At 42.3% G+C, this 19,050-nt stretch overlaps 4 protein-coding genes across 4 annotated transcripts; 2 read left to right on the top strand and 2 right to left on the bottom strand.

Moving 5' to 3' along the window:
* The first annotated feature begins 192 nt into the window (after positions 1-192).
* LOC124659962 (ABC transporter D family member 1-like) lies at positions 193-9,801 on the top strand. Its single transcript, XM_047197768.1, has 25 exons — positions 193-354; positions 446-731; positions 1,063-1,287; positions 1,908-2,105; positions 2,299-2,756; positions 3,360-3,498; positions 3,575-3,653; positions 3,758-3,996; positions 4,125-4,429; positions 4,521-4,632; positions 4,711-4,875; positions 4,955-5,054; positions 5,138-5,246; positions 5,667-5,757; positions 5,891-6,015; positions 6,099-6,248; positions 6,338-6,410; positions 6,658-6,838; positions 6,918-7,076; positions 8,058-8,204; positions 8,322-8,528; positions 8,763-8,917; positions 9,018-9,070; positions 9,151-9,229; positions 9,393-9,801. The coding sequence occupies exons 1-25, from the start codon at positions 293-295 to the stop codon at positions 9,477-9,479; spliced, it is 3,984 nt and encodes a 1,327-aa protein (XP_047053724.1). The 5' UTR covers positions 193-292; the 3' UTR covers positions 9,480-9,801.
* Positions 9,802-10,167: 366 nt separating this feature from the next.
* Positions 10,168-10,940, bottom strand: LOC124659963 (protein COFACTOR ASSEMBLY OF COMPLEX C SUBUNIT B CCB3, chloroplastic). The gene is made up of 2 exons (XM_047197769.1): positions 10,912-10,940; positions 10,168-10,801 (listed from the first exon to the last, which is right to left on the bottom strand). The coding sequence occupies exon 2, from the start codon at positions 10,730-10,732 to the stop codon at positions 10,331-10,333; it is 402 nt and encodes a 133-aa protein (XP_047053725.1). The 5' UTR covers positions 10,733-10,801; positions 10,912-10,940; the 3' UTR covers positions 10,168-10,330.
* A 397-nt stretch (positions 10,941-11,337) lies between these two features.
* Positions 11,338-15,206, top strand: LOC124662224 (mitochondrial-processing peptidase subunit alpha-like). Its single transcript, XM_047200087.1, has 13 exons — positions 11,338-11,376; positions 11,454-11,672; positions 11,750-12,046; positions 12,133-12,300; positions 12,805-12,972; positions 13,062-13,142; positions 13,259-13,325; positions 13,541-13,638; positions 14,126-14,198; positions 14,286-14,356; positions 14,449-14,498; positions 14,592-14,704; positions 14,805-15,206. Exons 1-13 carry the CDS (start codon positions 11,338-11,340, stop codon positions 14,858-14,860), a joined length of 1,500 nt encoding a protein of 499 aa, XP_047056043.1. The 3' UTR covers positions 14,861-15,206.
* A 672-nt stretch (positions 15,207-15,878) lies between these two features.
* LOC124665089 (leucine-rich repeat protein SHOC-2) lies at positions 15,879-18,911 on the bottom strand. The gene is made up of 10 exons (XM_047202490.1): positions 18,810-18,911; positions 18,611-18,682; positions 18,097-18,189; positions 17,903-17,984; positions 17,742-17,798; positions 17,330-17,394; positions 17,134-17,229; positions 16,963-17,049; positions 16,801-16,881; positions 15,879-16,729 (listed from the first exon to the last, which is right to left on the bottom strand). The coding sequence occupies exons 1-10, from the start codon at positions 18,903-18,905 to the stop codon at positions 16,073-16,075; spliced, it is 1,386 nt and encodes a 461-aa protein (XP_047058446.1). The 5' UTR covers positions 18,906-18,911; the 3' UTR covers positions 15,879-16,072.
* Positions 18,912-19,050: the final 139 nt, after the last annotated feature.

Raw genomic sequence — 19,050 nt, 5'->3', positions numbered from 1 at the left:
AAAATTTGCCCACAATGTTTTCTTCAGCTATCTTTACGGGATTCGGTTCTCAAGCTGTTCTTCACATTTTCTTAACTAACAAGTTTGCAATGCAATCCATTGAGAATCACTGTGTAACTGTTATCTTCTCAATTTCACAGGTTCAAATTGGATGCATTGATACTGTATCGCGACAGGCGGAGCCCTTGCTTGGAAATATTTGTGTTCTGTTGATCGTCAAGATATCCATACAGCATCTTAGCCTTCTGTTTTTCGCTGCCTATTTCTGCTTCGACAAGGCAATCTCGCAACAATGTCATCGCTTCAGTTACTGCAACTAACAGAGCATGGGCGAAACCTTTTGTCTACAAGAAGGTGTGCTGATCACAACACAGTTCCTTCGCATTTAGTTAACCAATTGTTAGTTCCTATTATCTTATGCTTCTTCCTCTCAAACCACATTCAGGAGAACGCTTGCAGTTGTTTCTGGCGCACTACTTGCTGGTGGGACTTTAGCATATGCACAGTCAAGTCGACGGAGGAAACATAATAAGGAAGAAAAGTCTTGTACTGATGCAAATGGACATACTAGGAGTAAAGCCAGCACTAGTCAAAATGGCGTTGATGGTAAAGTGGTGAAACCAAGGAAAAAGAAAAATCTATTGAAATCCTTACATTTCCTGGCTGCAATTTTAGTCAAGAAGATTGGCCCAAGTGGAACGAATTACCTTCTCGGCTTAATGTTAACAGCAGTAAGTTCTATAAATCTCTCCAGTCTGCTCATTTCCTTCCTTTGACATATCGATAGTGCTTCTCTTGAGTATCAGAATTTGTATGGTCCCTTAGGTGCTATTTGAAGATTCCCCCTAGCGTATTTTCATGTTTAGTGCATTCCCAACTGTAGTCTATCATCACCGATGTGGTAGAGTTTAATATTTTTTTTGTAGCTTACTAGATCTCTGACTATTTATAATAAGTTGTATCATAGTTCAGTCATTACGGAGCTTATCTGTATAAAGTGATACTGTATCCAGGCTTGTGCAACTGCATGCAGAGCATTTTTAACCAGTGAACTTTCTGCAGGTGTTGCGGACAGCCATCGGTCACAGATTAGCAAAAGTTCAAGGATATTTGTTCAAATCCGCGTTTCTTCGGCGTGTTCCGACCTTCACACGCCTCATTATTGAAAATCTTCTATTATGCTTCCTTCAGTCCACGATATATCAGACCTCAAAGTATTTGACAGGGTCCTTGGGCTTGCGCTTCAAGAAAATTTTGACAGATCTCATCCATGCTGATTACTTTGAGGTATATTGCTTATAAAGTTGAAATATCTGTACTATTTGCACTGTCATATGTACTGCAAACCTTTGTTACCCTCTGAGATGAGCCGACATAATTCAGTTTGGTAGACTTTGTGGAGCATTATTGGTGAATTATGAGATCATAGACTTGCAACCAGCAACTAGTGCTACACATATGACAGCTGAAAGGACTAATATTTCTATTGGCCATGATATACCTGATCATGCAAAAATAATATAGTGCTGAAGAATATGGACCTGGGATTTACATTGACATCTTTTTTAGCTCTGTAAACTCTCCCTCCTAGGAGGAATGTAACAAACTCTTTCTATTCAATGAAATGAAACACAAAGGTCCTTTTCGTTTTCTCGAAAGGAAAAGAAAAGTATATGGAGGCTATGTAACTCAAGGGTTAAGTGAAGTCACTTGTCTTTCTGCAATTCACAGAAAAAAGTGAATGAAGCGTTCTATGCAATGATCGTATCTGTTCATTACCTCTTATTCTAGAGATTATCATGTGAAATTCGATAACTTTATTAGTTCATAGTTTATTCAATTGCTGATTTTTCCTGCTTTGAACCACATATTTCCTATAACTTACTGATTTTCCTTCTTTTGTCCAGAATATGGTTTACTACAAGATCTCTCATGTAGATCATCGGATCTCAAACCCAGAACAGAGGATTGCTAGTGATATTCCAAAGTTCTGCTCAGGACTGAGTGAACTTGTACAGGATGATCTGATTGCAGTTGCAGATGGGTTAATATACATCTGGCGCATCAGTTCTTATGCAAGTCCGAAATATGTTCTCTGGATTCTGGTAAATAAATTCAGTTTGAATGGCTGTTGGCCTTATTGATTTTAGTATGATGTGGAAATTCTTATGGTTAAAGAAAAATGCTCATCTATTCAGAGGGCACTATGTGCTGCCTTAATGTTAGTGTATAGTGTGATATTATGGCAACTAGCCTACTCCTTAAATAGATACAGTGTTAATATCCAATTGCTTTCAGGCATATGTACTTGGTGCGGGTGGCTTAATTAGAAAGTTTTCTCCTGCTTTTGGGAAATTGAAAGGCATGGAACAACAGCTAGAAGGGGAATATCGGCAGGTTCATTCACGACTGAGAACTCATGCTGAGAGTGTGGCATTTTATGGTGGTGAGAATAGAGAAGAATCACACATTATGCAGCGGTTCCAGGCTCTTGTGCGGCACTTGAATATTGTTCTTCATGAGAACTGGTGGTTTGGCATGATTCAAGATTTTCTTCTGAAGTATCTTGGTGCCACTGTGGGAGTTATCTTGATTGTTGAACCATTCTTTGCGGGTCATCTTAAACCTTCTGATTCATCTACCTTAGGACGGGCAGAGATGTTGAGCAATCTTCGATATCACACAAGTGTGATAATATCATTATTTCAGTCTCTTGGTACCCTTTCTACCAGTTCAAGGCGTTTAAATCTTCTCAGGTAAATGTACTATCCCTTTGAGCACCTATGTCAAGGTTGATATTTTTCCAAGCTAGTAGCTGTAAATTGCTGTAATTTCATTGTTGTGAATGATCTAATGTATTAATGTTTGCATATACATGTTCATGGCTTCCATTGACTGTTTGCGCACAATATTTTATAATTCTTATGACATCATTTAACTCATATTTCGTATCTTTAACTTTTATTTACACTTGAGACCATATTTGTTTATTTAAAGTAGTTATCTATTCACCAGTCACGTCATCAGTAAGAATCTCTCTAGTACTTTGCTATCCAGAATTGGTCTCTAGGCCCCTCTTAGGTACTTTCCTGGAATTAAATATAAAAATATTAGTTTCTGGCTTTTAAGTACTCCTTCCGTCCCATATAGGACTATACTGGTTATTATAACATCTTGTATTATAGGATGGAGGGAGTACATTGGTAATTTGCTTTTATGTTTCTCAACAGTGTTAAAAATTAGAACATTAGGCAACTTAAGGTTGTGTTTTCTCTTCAGTTAGACTTCCATCCTGCTATGATTGCTTCGTTGATTTCTAGTATATATAAGTTCATGCTGATAAACTCTCTGCTTGACAGTGGCTATGCAGACCGTATACATGAGTTACTGGATGTTTCACGTGAGCTATCTGGGGTTCGCGACAAATCGTTGAGTCAAAATTCTTCTGCCAAAAATTATATTAGTGAGGCAAACTATATAGAATTTTCAGGTGTTAAGGTAAGTATGATGTTGGGAGCATATACCGATTCTTATGTCTGTTTGATACCAAGATATAAATAAATGTTTCTTACAGGTGGTGACACCCTCTGGGAATGTCTTGGTTGACGATTTAACTCTCCGGGTGGAGTCGGGTTCTAATCTTTTGATCACTGGTAACGTCTCTAATTATCTGTCAAATATTTGCCCCCCGAAATCTGTTCTGGAATCATGGCTGTAATGGGAACTTAATCTTGTTATGTGTCTGCTGTTATTTCAGGCCCCAATGGTAGTGGAAAAAGCTCTCTTTTCCGTGTTCTTGGTGGCCTGTGGCCACTTGTGTCTGGCCACATTGTCAAACCTGGTGTTGGTTCTAATCTTAACAAGGAAATCTTTTATGTCCCGCAGCGACCATATACAGCCGTTGGAACACTTCGTGACCAGCTAATCTATCCACTTACAGCAGATCAGGAAACCGAACCACTTAGCTACAGTGGTATGGTGGATCTTCTAAAGAATGTAATCATACTTAAACTAATATGCTGGCCGAGCTATATCCCATTCATTTTGTTTGTGTGCTTTCTTTATCCTGAGTAAGTAGTTAATAAACTTTTCTGGAGACTTACTGTTGCCTTTTTCTTTCTCAGGTTGATTTGGAATACTTGCTAGAGCGCTACCCTCTCGACAAGGAAGTTAACTGGGGTGATGAGTTGTCTCTCGGTGAGCAGCAAAGATTGGGAATGGCCAGATTGTTCTACCATAAGCCCAAGTTTGCCATCCTGGATGAGTGTACTAGTGCTGTAACAACTGATATGGAAGAACGATTCTGCAAAAGGGTTCGAGCAATGGGCACATCATGCATAACAATATCTCATCGTCCAGCATTAGTTGCATTTCATGACGTCGTTTTGTCCTTGGATGGTGAAGGAGGGTGGACAGTTCAACATAACAGGTTATATTCATGAAAGTTTGATTTCCTTTTTGTTTCTTTGACATGATGGTTTTAAAAATCTTAATTTTCTGTGATCCTCTTGTTTTTGTAGAAATGGCTCATTCCTTCGTACTGATTCCGAGGTTGATATATTGAAGTCATCAGAAACTGAGCGCAAATCTGATGCAGTTGCTGTTCAAAGGGCTTTTAGGTCCAATTCGAAGGTAGTTATGATTTCATATTGTCTGTTCTGCTATTGTTGTTCTTTGACTTGTCACTCTTTAACGCATTTCATTTGCCAGGGAAATTCTTTATCGGGTCCGAAGGAACATTCTTATTCAACACAGGTCATAGCTACTTCCCCTAATACGGAAATAGAATCCACAGAACAACCACATCTGATCCCACAGTTACAGTGCTCACCGAGACCTTTGCCTGTCAGAGTTGCCGCAATGTCTAAAATACTGGTACACTGTTACATTTCCTAATCTATTGATGATTTTTATTTAACATTTCATTCTAATGATACTCTTGATTATTTGTCAGGTTCCTAAAATAATTGATAAGCAAGGGGGTCAATTGCTTGCTGTTGCAGTACTTGTACTCTCCCGGACTTGGATATCAGATCGTATAGCTTCACTAAATGGTTTGCTCTTTGTGTGTCTTCCATTACTTCAAGAGCTGGAACTTCTAGTGTACCATTAATTTACATTGTGCACATCTTGACAGGAACTAGTGTTAAGTATGTCCTGGAGCAGGACAAGGCTGCCTTCATTCGGTTGATTGGGATCAGTGTAATGCAAAGTGCTGCAAATTCAATTGTGGCACCATCACTGAGGTAAATTTTGGTTTCACGATTTTGAAGTTTGTTCCCAGGAAGCTTTGAACTTTGATAATGATAATGTGCCTGTCACAATGTTTTCTTCTAACTAAGCATCCAGACATTTTTATATTTACTATCCATTTGACAATAATACTCCCTCCGTACTAAAAAGGATGTCTCAAATTTGTCTAAATTCCCATGTATCGACACACTAAAACACGTCTAGATACATGCGTATCTAAACAAAGTTGAGACATCCTTTTGTGGACAATGGGAGTATTATGTTTTCTGAAGCATAATTGTATGTTACCTCATGTGGTCTTTGCTACAAGAACCAGCACCACTTTCATGGTCACATTTATTTTACCATTTTCTTACATTGGTAGTTGTTTTTACACAATTGATTACATGGCCTGATTAATTATTTCCTTACAGAAACCTTACTTCAAAGATTGCTCTTGGATGGCGAATTCGCATGACCAACCACCTACTTGCATATTATTTGAGAAGAAATGCTTTTTACAAGGTAAATTGCCCCAACAGAATGTACAATTTACAAGTTATTTTGTTCCAATTTGTAGCAGTGTTTCCCCTTTAATTGATGCTAGTATTTCTGTCATGATGCGTAAAAGCTGAGTAGCTTGATCTCACTTTTGCAGGTATTTAACATGACAGGCATAGATATTGATGCAGACCAAAGAATAACACGTGATGTGGAGAAATTGACCAATGATCTTGCTGGCTTAGTTACTGGAATGGTGAAACCACTAGTTGACATTCTTTGGTGAGTTCTTCGTGGCCTTTTGTGTTGCTTAGGTGTTCTTCTGTTAATCAGGTTTTCATAGTTAAGCTACTGCTGTTCGCCAGGTTTACATGGAGAATGAAGGTTTTATCTGGGAGAAGAGGAGTTGCAATTCTGTACGCATACATGTTGCTAGGGCTTGGTTTTCTAAGAGCCGTTTCCCCTGACTTTGGTGATCTTTCAAACCAAGAACAAGAGCTTGAAGGTTCTTTCAGGTTAGTCTCATAGTTCGTTGGATATCTGCGAATTTGGTTTCTTGTGACATGATGAGCTCCCATTATTGACCTTGTAATATGTGTACAAGGTTCATGCATGCAAGACTGCGGACACATGCTGAGTCAATTGCATTCTTTGGTGGCGGATCAAGGGAAAGAGCTGTGAGTTATTCATGCTCCTTAAGATTTGTGCACTTAATGTATTCTGATTCTTGTAAATATTATGTTTATTTTTATTTGTTGTGAAACTTGGAATCTTTATTCTAAATGACTCATATGTAGTTCAATCACCAATATCTTCTGCAAATAGATGTGAATAAAAACTGAACCCTGTAGCTTCATCTCCACATCTGGCATGTGTTAGTAAAATTATATGCCCTCACTTTGTTATTATTTTCTTATAAATCAGATGGTTGAAGCTAAATTCAACACATTGCTTAACCACTCGAAGATTCTTTTGAGGAAAAGATGGCTTTATGGTATTTTTGATGATTTCGTGACGAAGCAGTTGCCTCACAATGTGACATGGGGACTGAGTATGTTATATGCTTTGGAACACAAGGGGGACCGAGCTTTGACTTCAACTCAAGGTTGATAAATCTTGAAATGGATCCATTTTTTCGATATTTTGCATATATAATTTTACAATATCTCATTTTGAAATTACAGGAGAGTTAGCACATGCACTGCGGTTCTTGGCATCTGTAGTGTCACAAAGCTTCATAGCTTTTGGTGACATTCTCGAGTTGCATAAGAAATTTCTTGAACTTTCTGGTGGTATTAATAGGATCTTTGAACTCGAGGAGCTTCTACAGGCATCACAAAGCAGTAAGTTTCAGTGGACTGAACTTCATTGCCAGTGTGATGTCATGCCAATGATCTAATTTTTATTTTCAATATTCTAATTTATTACCAACCTGTTGTATACCCACAGCATATGTTTGGGTCAGTAAGCTATGCCATTTGAATATAAACTGATCTTACATATCAACAGGATAACTCCTATTTTGGTTAACCATTGTGTATTTTGCCACATTCCCTTGAACTGAAATTATGAGCACTAACCGTCCATACGATAAATTTCATTTGAGCATGTTCAGTCTAGTATCATAAGAGTTAACGTTCTTATATTTGTAAACTTTGTCCAACTATGAAAAATCGTCAGTGTAGATTTCAATATGATAAATTCGTGATTGGAGGTAAAAGAAATTAAAATTCAGTGTATGTACATGGAATTTCTCTAGACACTGCAAAAACCCGTCAGTTTTTCTACCATTTGCTGGCTATTTGATATCCTTCAGTGCAACATCTCTGCTCCTTTAAAACAATTAAGTTCCATAACTGTCTAAGAAGTACCAGCATTACTGATTGTAGAAACCCTGGTACTCCAGTGATTACTCATTATCAAGGTTCTGTTAAGCGCTGAGCGAGCGTTTTGCCTCTGCCTTTTCCTTTTCTGAATGATTAAAGCGCTAAGCGCAATTACGTGATAGGCATTTTGCCTCCGCTCGGCGCCTAGGCGTACTTAAGCGTGCACTTAGTAGCGCTTAATTTAACCCTGCCCAACCTCTTAGGAGGCGTGTAACAAGTTCTATCTTTTCAATGAAATTAAACGCAAAGATTCCTTTGAGTTTTCTCGAAAAGTATTGTTGACCACCTTGACATTGCCTGGAAGTCTGTTCATCAAATTTATCAGCTGCTGAATTATTATGTTAATACTCAATTGATGAATTTATCAAAGTTAAAGCTTTTGCCTTGTGGTATCTTGAGGCTATGAATTGCACCTGAATATGACTGTTGTTTTTCTAGATGCTGTCATGCCTTCAAATGTTATCAGTGTGGCATCTGAAGAAACTATTTCATTCCGTGATGTTGATATTGTGACCCCATCGCAAAAGCTATTGGCTAGCCAATTGTCTTGTGATGTGTCTCAAGGAAAAAGCCTTCTTGTTACTGGTATGTCATCTGACAGCTTCTGTTTGACCTTGTATTTAGCAGCACGTCAAAAATGTGTTTCTAATATCAGTTAAAATAACAATGTGTTTCTAATATCTGCGATGATGTGTTCTGAAGGTCCAAATGGCAGTGGAAAGAGTTCCATTTTTAGGGTGCTTCAAGGCTTGTGGCCTGTAGCTTCTGGAAGACTCACCATGCCGTCTGAAGGGATATTTCATGTTCCTCAGCGTCCATATACTTGTCTTGGAACCTTGAGGGATCAAATCATCTATCCTCTCTCACGTAAGGAGGCAGAGGCGAAGATGGTTACATTATTCAAAACAAGTAAGTGCGACCTAACTCTGAAAAGGCAAACATCTAAGTGTCGCATTTAGATTATGTATCTTAACCTGTGGAACAGACATTTATAAACCTCCTATACTAAATTTGAAAGATGCATCAGATGTAAAATTGGTATTTCAAACAAAGTTTTAGTACGCTGACCTTCTCCTGTACTGCTATGAGCAAGGTTTAAAATTTATTTCTAGTAACATGATACTATAAACCTCGGTTATGCAGGTGGCGGGTCTGCTGCTTCCGGGTCGTTGGATGATCACCTGAGGACAATTCTAGAGAGTGTGCGCTTGGTCTATCTTCTCGAAAGAGAAGGCTGGGATGCTACCCCCAATTGGGAAGATATTTTGTCCTTGGGAGAACAGCAGCGGCTAGGCATGGTCAGTGGTTAACACTTTCTGTTTGTTTCAACCTAATCTCTATACCTTCTCGTGAACTAAACTGGGTGTTAACTGGTAATAATATCTACTTTCTTTCCAGGCTCGTTTGTTCTTTCACCGTCCCAAATTCGGTATCCTTGACGAGTGCACCAAGTACGTTTTGTATGACAATATTAGCTGTACCTACATTTCGTTTATGAACCCCTGTGCTTAAAACCATATACTCGCTGCAGTGCCACAAGTGTCGATGTCGAGGAGCATTTGTACAGGCTAGCAACTGACATGGGTATAACTGTGGTTACTTCCTCACAAGTAAGTACTCTATTCATCAATTTATCCCCAGCCTCTCGTCGTCGAGACAACAACGGCGCATTGGGGTTTATTTCCATGTCCAGCTTGATTTTGTTTCTAGTTCCCTAGTTTTGGCCATCGATGTTTTGTTGCTGAAGTTTTCTCTCATCTACCTGTTTCACAGAGGCCTGCTCTCATACCCTTCCATTCACTGGAGCTGAAACTCATTGACGGCGAAGGAAAGTGGGAGCTGTGTGCAATCAACCAGTAGTCGGTGGCTGCGCCTTTAGTCTCTCCCAAATGTATACTAACATACAGTAAAATAGTCATCAGCTGCTGCCTATAAAGCCAGGACGGCAGCATCCGATTGGAGATAGAGCAGGAAAAATATACATGGGTCGTAGAAAGGGAAATGTTGTTATTTCGGCAGGATAGCATGGTACATAATATTGTTGTTCTCATACAGAACACACTGTGAGATGACATTTGCCACCAAAAACGTCTGGTGGCGTGTAGCAATTATTTGTATACACACGGGCACGAAGTGTGCCCTTGTAAAGGGTGGCTCGTATAAATCCATCTTCCTGATGTCAGTTGCCTTGCACTGTGTTCTTGTTCTATTTCGAGAGTTGCCTGCTGATTCTGAAACTGTCGCGTTGGCACCAACTCTGGGGCTTGCTGTTTTGATTATTTACTATCATTATTATACGAAGTAAATCTGGATCGGTTTCACAGCTCCTGGTTTAAGGCCACTTGTTGCAACTTGTGCATGTTTCTTATTGGCAACAAGACGCAGCTCTTTCCATTTTGTTTCAGCTGGGACGAGTACAGTCCAGTAAGGATGTTTCAGCTGCTAGTCTCTCAGACTGGGGATGAGTCGATGAACGGTTCAGCTCAGCTCCTGCAGCAATCAGGACAGGTTCTCATTCTCAGTGAACTAAGCTGAACTGTTTGTTGTCCTGAAAAAGTTCAAACTCAAATTCGAACTAGCAGGTTTTTGCAGAACTGTTGCTATCTTTTTTCCCGCTGTTGAAACGATCGTACACACATGAGGAGCTCATTTACATTAGCCAGAGAATGTATAGAAACAAAAATACAGTGCTTAATTTCCTAAGCTAAAAGCTATTTGGAGACTTGCTGGGAGAGGAGGACGAGGAGGCCCTGCGGCCCGACGAGGATCTCGCTGAGGAAGCTGACGAGGCCGAACCAGACGACGGGCGTGACGTCGACGCCGCCGAGCGGCGGGATGACCTTCCTGGTGGCGGCGAGGATGGGCTCCGTGGGCGCGTAGGCCAGCACGTAGGGGAACTTGGTGACCGGCAGCCTCGGGTACCACGACATGACGATCCGCGCGATGAACAGGAACCCCAGCGCCGACAGCGCCGGCCCCGCCACCCCGATCACCACCTTCGCCGTCGCCGGGTCCAGGTCTCCAAGAAACACCGCCGCCCCGTAGTGCAGCGGGGCGGCGTGGCACGGCAGGGCCGCGGTGCTGCTGCTCATGGCCGCCGCCGCTGCGACCATGCCGGCGGTTAGCTTGCTCGGTTCAACGCCGCTTATGCTACCTTCCGGCCGCCGCGTCTCCTGCTGGCTCTGCTAGGTCGATAAAGGAAAATTAAAACTGAACTCTGTGTGTGAGATCGAGCTCGAGTCTCTAGTAAAAATTTGCAGGAAGAGTGTGCAATTGAAGCAGTTAAACCAACCTTGCGGCAACCGGCCCCGGCGGCGGCGGCAACGAAACACCGCCTCGTGGACGACGCTCCCGTCGCCGGCGACAACAGCAGCGAAGGCTTGGGAGCCACGAGCATGGAGGCCTCCATGAGAGCCAGAGGAGAAAGAAAAAAAACAGAGGAGAAGCTGCAGCGGCTCCTGTCCTTCACTTGCTCGTGTTCGGAAGGATAAGGCTCAAAAAATACAAAACGAGGAAGAGCCGGGAACCTCTCTTGGGCTCCTTCTACCGGGCCTCCATCGCACACGGCCCGGTACGAGCCCAGCGGAGCGCCAAAAACCCTACGGCCCAGCAGTCCAAACCCGTTAACCGCACAATTCTTTTCCCCTTCTTCCCCTCCTCCACGGCAGCAGCTGCTCCCCCTCCTCGCCGGCGGCTTCCTCCTCCTCCCGCCGCCGCGATGCTCCGGCTGCGCTCCTCCGCTCGCCTGCTCAGGAAGGTGAGCCAACCTCCTCTCGCTTCAGTCGTCTTCGCCCCCTTGCCTGCTTGTCTCACAGGTGCGCGGATGGGTTGCAGCTATGCGAGGCGTCGCGGCCGCTGGGGCGGCGCGAGGTCCAAGGCGCGGCGACGCGACGGCTCTCCGGCGCGGCCGCCTCCGCCGCGCGGACGACCTCGCTGCTGCGCCCTCTGCCGGGGCTGGACCTGCCGCAGAGCCTCCCCGACAAGCTCACGCGCCTCCCGACCCGCGTCACCACGCTCCCCAACGGCGTGCGCGTCGCCTCCGAGGACCTCCCGGTACCACCACCCTCCCCCTTCCAATCCCACACCATCTCTCCTACCGCGTGCTCCGCTGACGCTCTCTGACGCTGCAGGGCCCGTCGGCGTGCGTGGGGGTGTTCGTGGCGTCGGGCTCCATCCACGAATCCCCAGAATCCGCCGGCGTCACGCACCTGCTGGAGAAGCTGGCGTTCAAGGACACGGCGCACCGGAGCCACATGCGGATCGTGCAGGAGGTGGAGGCCTCGGGGGGAAACGTCGGCGCCTCCGCGTCCCGGGAGCAGATGGTGTACAACTACGACACGCTCAAGGCGTACATACCCCAGGCCGTCGAGCTGCTCCTCGACTCGGTCCGCAACCCGCTCTTCCTCCAGGAGGAGGTCGACCGGCAGGTACTGAACATTTTCATGGATACAGTGTCTCTGTCACAACCTGTAACTGGCTGATTATGGTGGTTGATGTGCTGCTTGCTTGTCAGCTGGCCCTCGCTCGAGAAGATGTCCAGGAGATGCAGAAGAACCCTGAGAGGTTTCTCCAGGAAGTGCTCAACCTTGTTGGATATGAGGGCGCTATTGCAAACCCGCTTATATGCCCCGAGGAGGCTCTTGAGACAATCAATGCCGATATTATTAAAAAGTTCTATCACGTAATGCTTCTGATTTTTTTACTTCTGCATTCGTATCATGGACATGCCTTACTGCTTAGCTGCTCGCATTTACATAGTTTTTGGTAGAATGACCATGTATCTGAATATCTGTATGATAACAACATGCTCGTGACCATGGAACATCATTTGGTCACTTTGCTTCTATACATTTTTCAGTATGCTGTAGATGTAGTTCTGAAGGTTTCTTTATATTTTTTTAGTTATCACATAATAAATTATAGTAACTGATTTGTATACAACTGATCCAGTGCCAGGCTGCCAGCCACAGCGATAGAATTTAAAATAATAAACAGGAAATTGTGCTAACTTTACAACTTTATGTACAGACTACATACAAATCATGATTGTTTGTAGGAGCATGCCTAAACAGTGTATGCTGCTGTCTTGCAATACCTTAGATACCATAGGATTGTTTTGACATACTCTGCAATTCGATGAATATGCTTCGTCCAAAAAACATGAAGAGTTGCTATTTTTATACAGGAAAACTTCACTGCTGATCGTTTGGTTCTAGCAGCGTCAGGTGTTGACCATCAACACTTGTTGGATGTTGCAGAACCTTTGATATCTGATTGGCACAAGGGATCCCCTATGGAAACACCAAAGTCGACGTATACAGGTGGTGATTTCAGACACGCGGCAGAGTCAGATGTAATATATTTTCTAACCGAATGTTCCCTTTTGAGTTTTGAGGTTCCCTTATGTTCTAGCTTGAAACCTGCTCACCTCTTTGCCTGCAGATGACGCACGTTGCGTTGGCTTTTGAAGTGCCTGGGGGCTGGCTTCAAGAGAGAGATGTTACAACTATGACCGTCATTCAGGTATAACTAAGGATTGGGTATTTGATAGTAATGATCTGGTCTATTGACATCTGCGTCTTCATGTTCCAATAATTAATTCCTGAATATTCTAATGCAACAACAATCATATTTTGAAGACCTTAATGGGTGGTGGTGGCTCATTCTCTTCTGGTGGTCCTGGAAAAGGGATGCATTCACGACTTTGTAAGTCATGAACACAGTGCATTGTTTTATCTTCAGTAGGTTTGCCGTAGTGTAAACTAAATAGATTGTGGTTGTTCCACTAACTGTTTTTTAGATTTCAGCATAGTGCCAATGACTGAACTATCTAGTTTGTCTTTTGCAGTTTGGTTATTTAATCTTTTAAGGGCGTGAATGCTTTATGGAAAAGGCTAAGTTTGACTGTTGTTTCCTTGCAGACTTGAGAGTCCTGACTAAATATCACGACGTCCAAGCATTTTCAGCATTTAGTAATGTATATGACACCAGTGGCCTCTTTGGCATCTACTTGACAACAGTGAGCTAATCCTTCGATGTCAATTTGTGGGCTTATTAAGTATTGCTTTCCTGTTTTGTGTATCAGGACCTTTTCCTACATCTACTGTTATTATCGTGTTAGCATGCCTGCTTTTCTCCCAACATGACTTCCACTGGTGATATACGATTGTGAAACAACCCAGTAGAAGCTGAAGAGAACTTAGATGTGAATTAGTGTTTGTACACAATTACATGATGATTTACCTAAAAAATAGTTGTGATGATTGTATATTTCTTGTGAACTCTATTTGTTTTTTTGCTTTCTCATAGGGAAACTATCAATGTATGCCATCTTAAAATGGTTAATTCTAGCATGAAACATGGTGGTTTGGATTTTAATATTTTAATGTCGCTGGCTTTGCCTTTTCGTTTTGGATAGGATGTTTAATGTTCTTTCTTGTCGCTTTGCCTTTTCGTTTTGGATATGATGTTTAATGTTCTTTCTTGTCCATTTTTAATTATTCCAGCCACCAGATTTTGTTGCAAAGGCTGTTGATGTCGCGATAAAGGAACTGATTGCTATCGCAACGCCTGGACAAGGTATGACCCACTCCGTGTCTGGTAAATTTGTCAGAGGATTCACTGAACCACGTGTTCTAAAACATGATTTGATTTTCATGTATTCAGTGACAGAGGTTGAACTGACACGCGCGAAAAACTCAACGATTTCATCAGTTTTGATGAATCTTGAATCGAGAGTAAGTTTGGAGCCAAAAACCAGCTTGTTTCTTGTCAGGTATCACATATTTTTAAAAAGTGTTTATATCCCTCTCTGAACTTTGTACTGCAGGTAATTGTTGCAGAAGATATAGGGCGGCAGCTTCTGACTTATGGTTGCAGGTAAGTCAATTTTCATCAGTTCGAACCATATTTCACGATAAAGTCTCTCAGAAACTCACTGATCCTGCTTTTTGTTTGTTGGCATCACCACAGGAAGCCTATTGATTCTTTTCTGAAGTGTATGGATGAATTGACCCTAGACGATGTTACAGTGTTTGCTAAGAAGTTGTTATCTTCCCAACCCACAATGGCTAGCTATGGAGATGGTATGCCCCTTAATTTCCTCTAGGTTTCAAATATTTCTGGCAACACAAAATTCAGCTTATGAATTAATGTGGATTCCTCCTTGTCTGGCTCCTTGTGCAGTTGATAAAGTCCCTCCATATGAATTTGTTAGCAAGCGGTTCCAAGCGTTCAGATAGTGCCCTACCCTAACACAAAGACATGCAGCTTCCCCTCAATTACAGCTCTCCCCGTGATGTACTCGGAAATTTCTTTGTTTTTACTCATATGAACCAATGATGTTAGGTTTGTAGCGACTATGTTCAAATACCACATGCAGATGAAATGTATCAGGTAGTCAGGAACACAATTTTTTGAAGTTCGTATGGGAATTTTGCCTGCTGATCCGACTATGTGGTCTCGTTGACATGTTGAATGTTCAGTACTTGTACTGTCAGTTTCATGACGATAATATACAGCAATGGCGACTTTCCAAACACTTGTTACTGGATAATTGACAAGTTCTGTCACAGGTTTATCTTTGTATTTTATTGGTCTTGGTCACCTTAATTTTGCTGCCAAGCAACCGTGACTAGTATGTTATAATTTGTAGCCTTGCTAACTACTACTAGCATAAACTGTTTGAAAATTAGCAACTGTGAAAACACAAGAAACTGAAGAATCTGTTTCTAACCATCTCAAGTTTCACATAATTGTAACAAACAACATTTTCAAGTCCGGTTACATATTTCAGGTGCCAAAGAACTGTAGAAATAAATTTGGATGCTGCCTACAAGGGCTCTCCTTGCAAAGAGATGCAGCTGTCCTCAATTCTGAGTTCACCCTATATTGAGTGCTGTACTCGGATTTTTTTTCATTTTATCCATATGAATCAATGAGGTTAGGTTTGTAGCGACTATGTTCAAATAGCAGATCAAATGTATCAGGTAGACATTTTTTAAGTTCGTGTGGAAATTTTGCCTGATCCAACTATGTGGTCTTGTTGCCATGTTGAATGTTCAGTACGTGTACTGTCAGTTTCATGACTATAATATACAGCAATGGTGACTTTTCAAATACCGGTTACTTGATAATTGCCAAGTTCTATCTCAGGTTTATCTCTGTATTTTATTGGTCTTAGTCACCTTAATTTGCTAACTAGAAGCTTATAAAATGATTGAAAATTAATAACTAGAATACAGAGGAAACTGGAGAATCTGTTTCTAACCATCTCAAGTCTCATAGATCTGTAACAAACAACATTTTCAAGTCTGGTTACATATTTCCGGTGCCAAAGAAATTTAGAAAGAAATTCAGACAATGGGGCACATTGCAATGAGACCCTAGAGCAGGGTTTTAGTAACACTAATGGCGAGGCATAGATCACTTGTCAAGCCCACTAGGCATTACGACTAATCCCACCCAGACAGTCCACCCACACCCACCTCAGGCACAGAGGAAAGCAGCTTAAGATCCGACGCATCAAGAAACGTCCCTTGCGACTTCTTCCTCTTCTTGGTGTGATCAATCACCAGGCCTCCGACAAATTTCCCACCGGGAGCAATTCCCTGGGTTTTCTCCTCCAGCGCAGGCTCTGGACGGGCAGCCTCTCTCGAAAACACAAAGTCTGCAAATGACACTTCGGTGTCATCCATTCCGTCCACATCTTTATCTTTGTTGACAAGTTTCTTCTTCTTGGATTCCTTCTTGGCCTTCCTGTCAGTATCATCGGAAGGAGCTTTATCATCCTTGCCTTTTGGTTTAATGTTCTTGTCATGCTCTAGGACTACCTTCTCCTTTTTCTTTTTCTTACTATCCAGTAGTCCAGATTTAACTGGGGTGGCAATGGTGACATCTGGAGGAGTATCTTTGGCTGCAGGTTTTTCAGGGCTCTGCACTTGTTGTTTTGACCGTTTTCTTTTATCGTTCTTTTTCACATCTTTGGGATCATGAGCAAGCATATCTTCATCCTTGTTCAGCATACCCACTTTCTTAGAGTTATCATTCTGGGAGCTGGCTTCTATGGGCTTTGCGTTGAATATGCGTACGGTCGGCACAATTTTCATGACCTGAGAGAAACACCCAAAGTTACTCAAGAATGACAATACAAACTGGAATGAAGAGAAGCCAGAGAAATCACCTTTTTAGCTAGACCATCTTTCTCTGCAATAGGATTTCCCTGCAGATTTAGGTTCCTCAAGTAGCGTAGTTCCGAAAGGACCTAGCGAACAAACAAACGATTGAAGCAATCTAAGAAAATCATGGTGTTAAACATCTGGGAAGAAACTAATCAGATGCAAACCTTCAAATCTGTCACCCTCTCAATTAAGTTATTTCCCAAGTCAAGGTTCAAGAGTTTGGTATTTTTGGCCAAGTCCATTGGAATTGTCTGCAAGTCAGAAATGGAACAAGACCATGTTAACTAGTATTTGTACAGAAGACGAAGAAATAAAATTTCCCTCCATGTACATACAGTGATCTGATTGTGAGCAAGCCTAAGTTCCTTCAATTCCACACATGCAGCAAGAGAAGATCCAATACTCTCTATCTGACAGTGAGACATGGATATCTGAAACAATAATACAATAGTCATGTACGATTAGAAATGCTACATAATAAAGCCATCAGAACATAGTTCAGATTTCTGCTGCAACACAAAAAATGGGCACCTTTTTGATAGACTTTGCATTGACCAAAGCATCACCAATAGTAACGATTGGATTCTTCGAGAGAACTGTGGCAGAGCAAGCGTTCAGTATTATTTAAGTTGAGGGAAGACAGAAAAGCAGGATCGTAATATACAGATAAATTAGTATTCAACCGATTTGAAATTTACTAGGGCATTATGAATTTCTTATAGAAAAATTAGTTAGTGTATTTTTACCAATGCAAAATTTCTTCTAGTTCTAGCATGAACGTTAAATGGAGTTATATATTGCATTTGACAAAAAAAAGTTACTCTTCTTTAACAGCCACTGAATCGTTCGATCTCATCAGCAACTCTGAAAAAAAAAACTGAAAGTACGCAACAACATACCTGAGGCCTATTCTAATAAAGGAGTACTATATCAAAATGCGTACCAAGAGTATTCAACTGATGATGGGGATCAAGCTTGCAGATGGAAGAAATGTTGTTATCTGCATGAATGATTACAAAGATCCAACATGATCAAATGAAGCAAGCTACTACCCACAGGGAAGAAGAGTGGGTGCGAGTGTATAGCAGTCATGAACTACCGTACCGTTCAGAATCAACGCTCCGAGGCTTGTCAAAGATCTGACCTCGTCGATTTTGGTCAATTTATTTTTGCCAGCATTCAGTACCTGCACATAAAGGGATAAGAAAAACTCCTCAGTATTAGAAGCCAAGCGGTGAGCTAAGGTTCGGTGCTGGATTCACGATTAATGAAAACGAAGGTTCAGGAAAGCATCTTGCCTGCAGCTTTGAGAGGGCTTCCACGCCTTCCAAGCTCACGAGCTTGTTCTCGATAACCGAAAGCCACTTCAGGTTGGTGCACGAGGACAGGCCCTTCAACATGTAGGATATGGTTGTAAGTGACAATTGGAAGACACAGAGAGGCTCAAATGATAACAACCGCTGGAGGTACCGTCGCAGAAAACAAGCTTAACCAAGTATATCTATCTTCCACAAGCCAGAGTCACTAGCTAAATCCTAATTCGAACGCGTGATGGAATTAGCTTACTTCAGCACCGTTTTACAGCACCTTGGCTGTTAGACTACTGTTGGTTGCGAATATACTTTCGGACAATAACAGTGTTAGCACATATCCATTTTTTCTATAAATAGAAAAGAAGCTTGCATCTATCCAAAGGGGTGGCATGTCAGCAATCTACATCGAGGATGCGGTATTTCTCACGAACATGGTGTTGCTGTCCATTGAGCAGCGTGGCAGCAATAATAATAATACTCCAGTACATGTAATCTCTACCTCGAGCGTGACGAGGCAGTTGTGGCCGAGGTCGAGGCGCTCCAGGTTCTTGAAGTTTCCTAGGCACGACACCTGCACGCCCACGACACAGCACAGCAACAAGATTAGATGAGCAAGCGGCCGGGAGAAAAGCTGGAAGCTAAACCGAGGATGCGGGAGGGGAGAAGAAAGGGAGGAGCTGAGCTCCCGCTCTACTGACGTCGGAGAAGGAGCGGTGGGAGAGGTCTAGGAACGTGGCCAGGCAGCCGGCAGGCGCCGCCTCCCTCGCCGTCTGCTCCAGCGTCAGCCGCGTCATGGCTCCCTCCTCCTCCGCCGCCGCCGCCGCCGCCGCCGCCGAGCTCCAAAGCCCAAACCCCTCTCTGCCCGCCTTGAGATGCCCTAGCGCCACAACAGAGCCGACAGGGCTTTCAAGCCAAAGTCCAAATCGAAGGAGGCCTTTG

This window comes from Lolium rigidum, chromosome 6 (genome assembly GCF_022539505.1).
Source record: "Lolium rigidum isolate FL_2022 chromosome 6, APGP_CSIRO_Lrig_0.1, whole genome shotgun sequence".
NCBI lineage: Eukaryota > Viridiplantae > Streptophyta > Magnoliopsida > Poales > Poaceae > Lolium > Lolium rigidum.
This window is presented reverse-complemented; position numbering and strand designations above follow the sequence as displayed.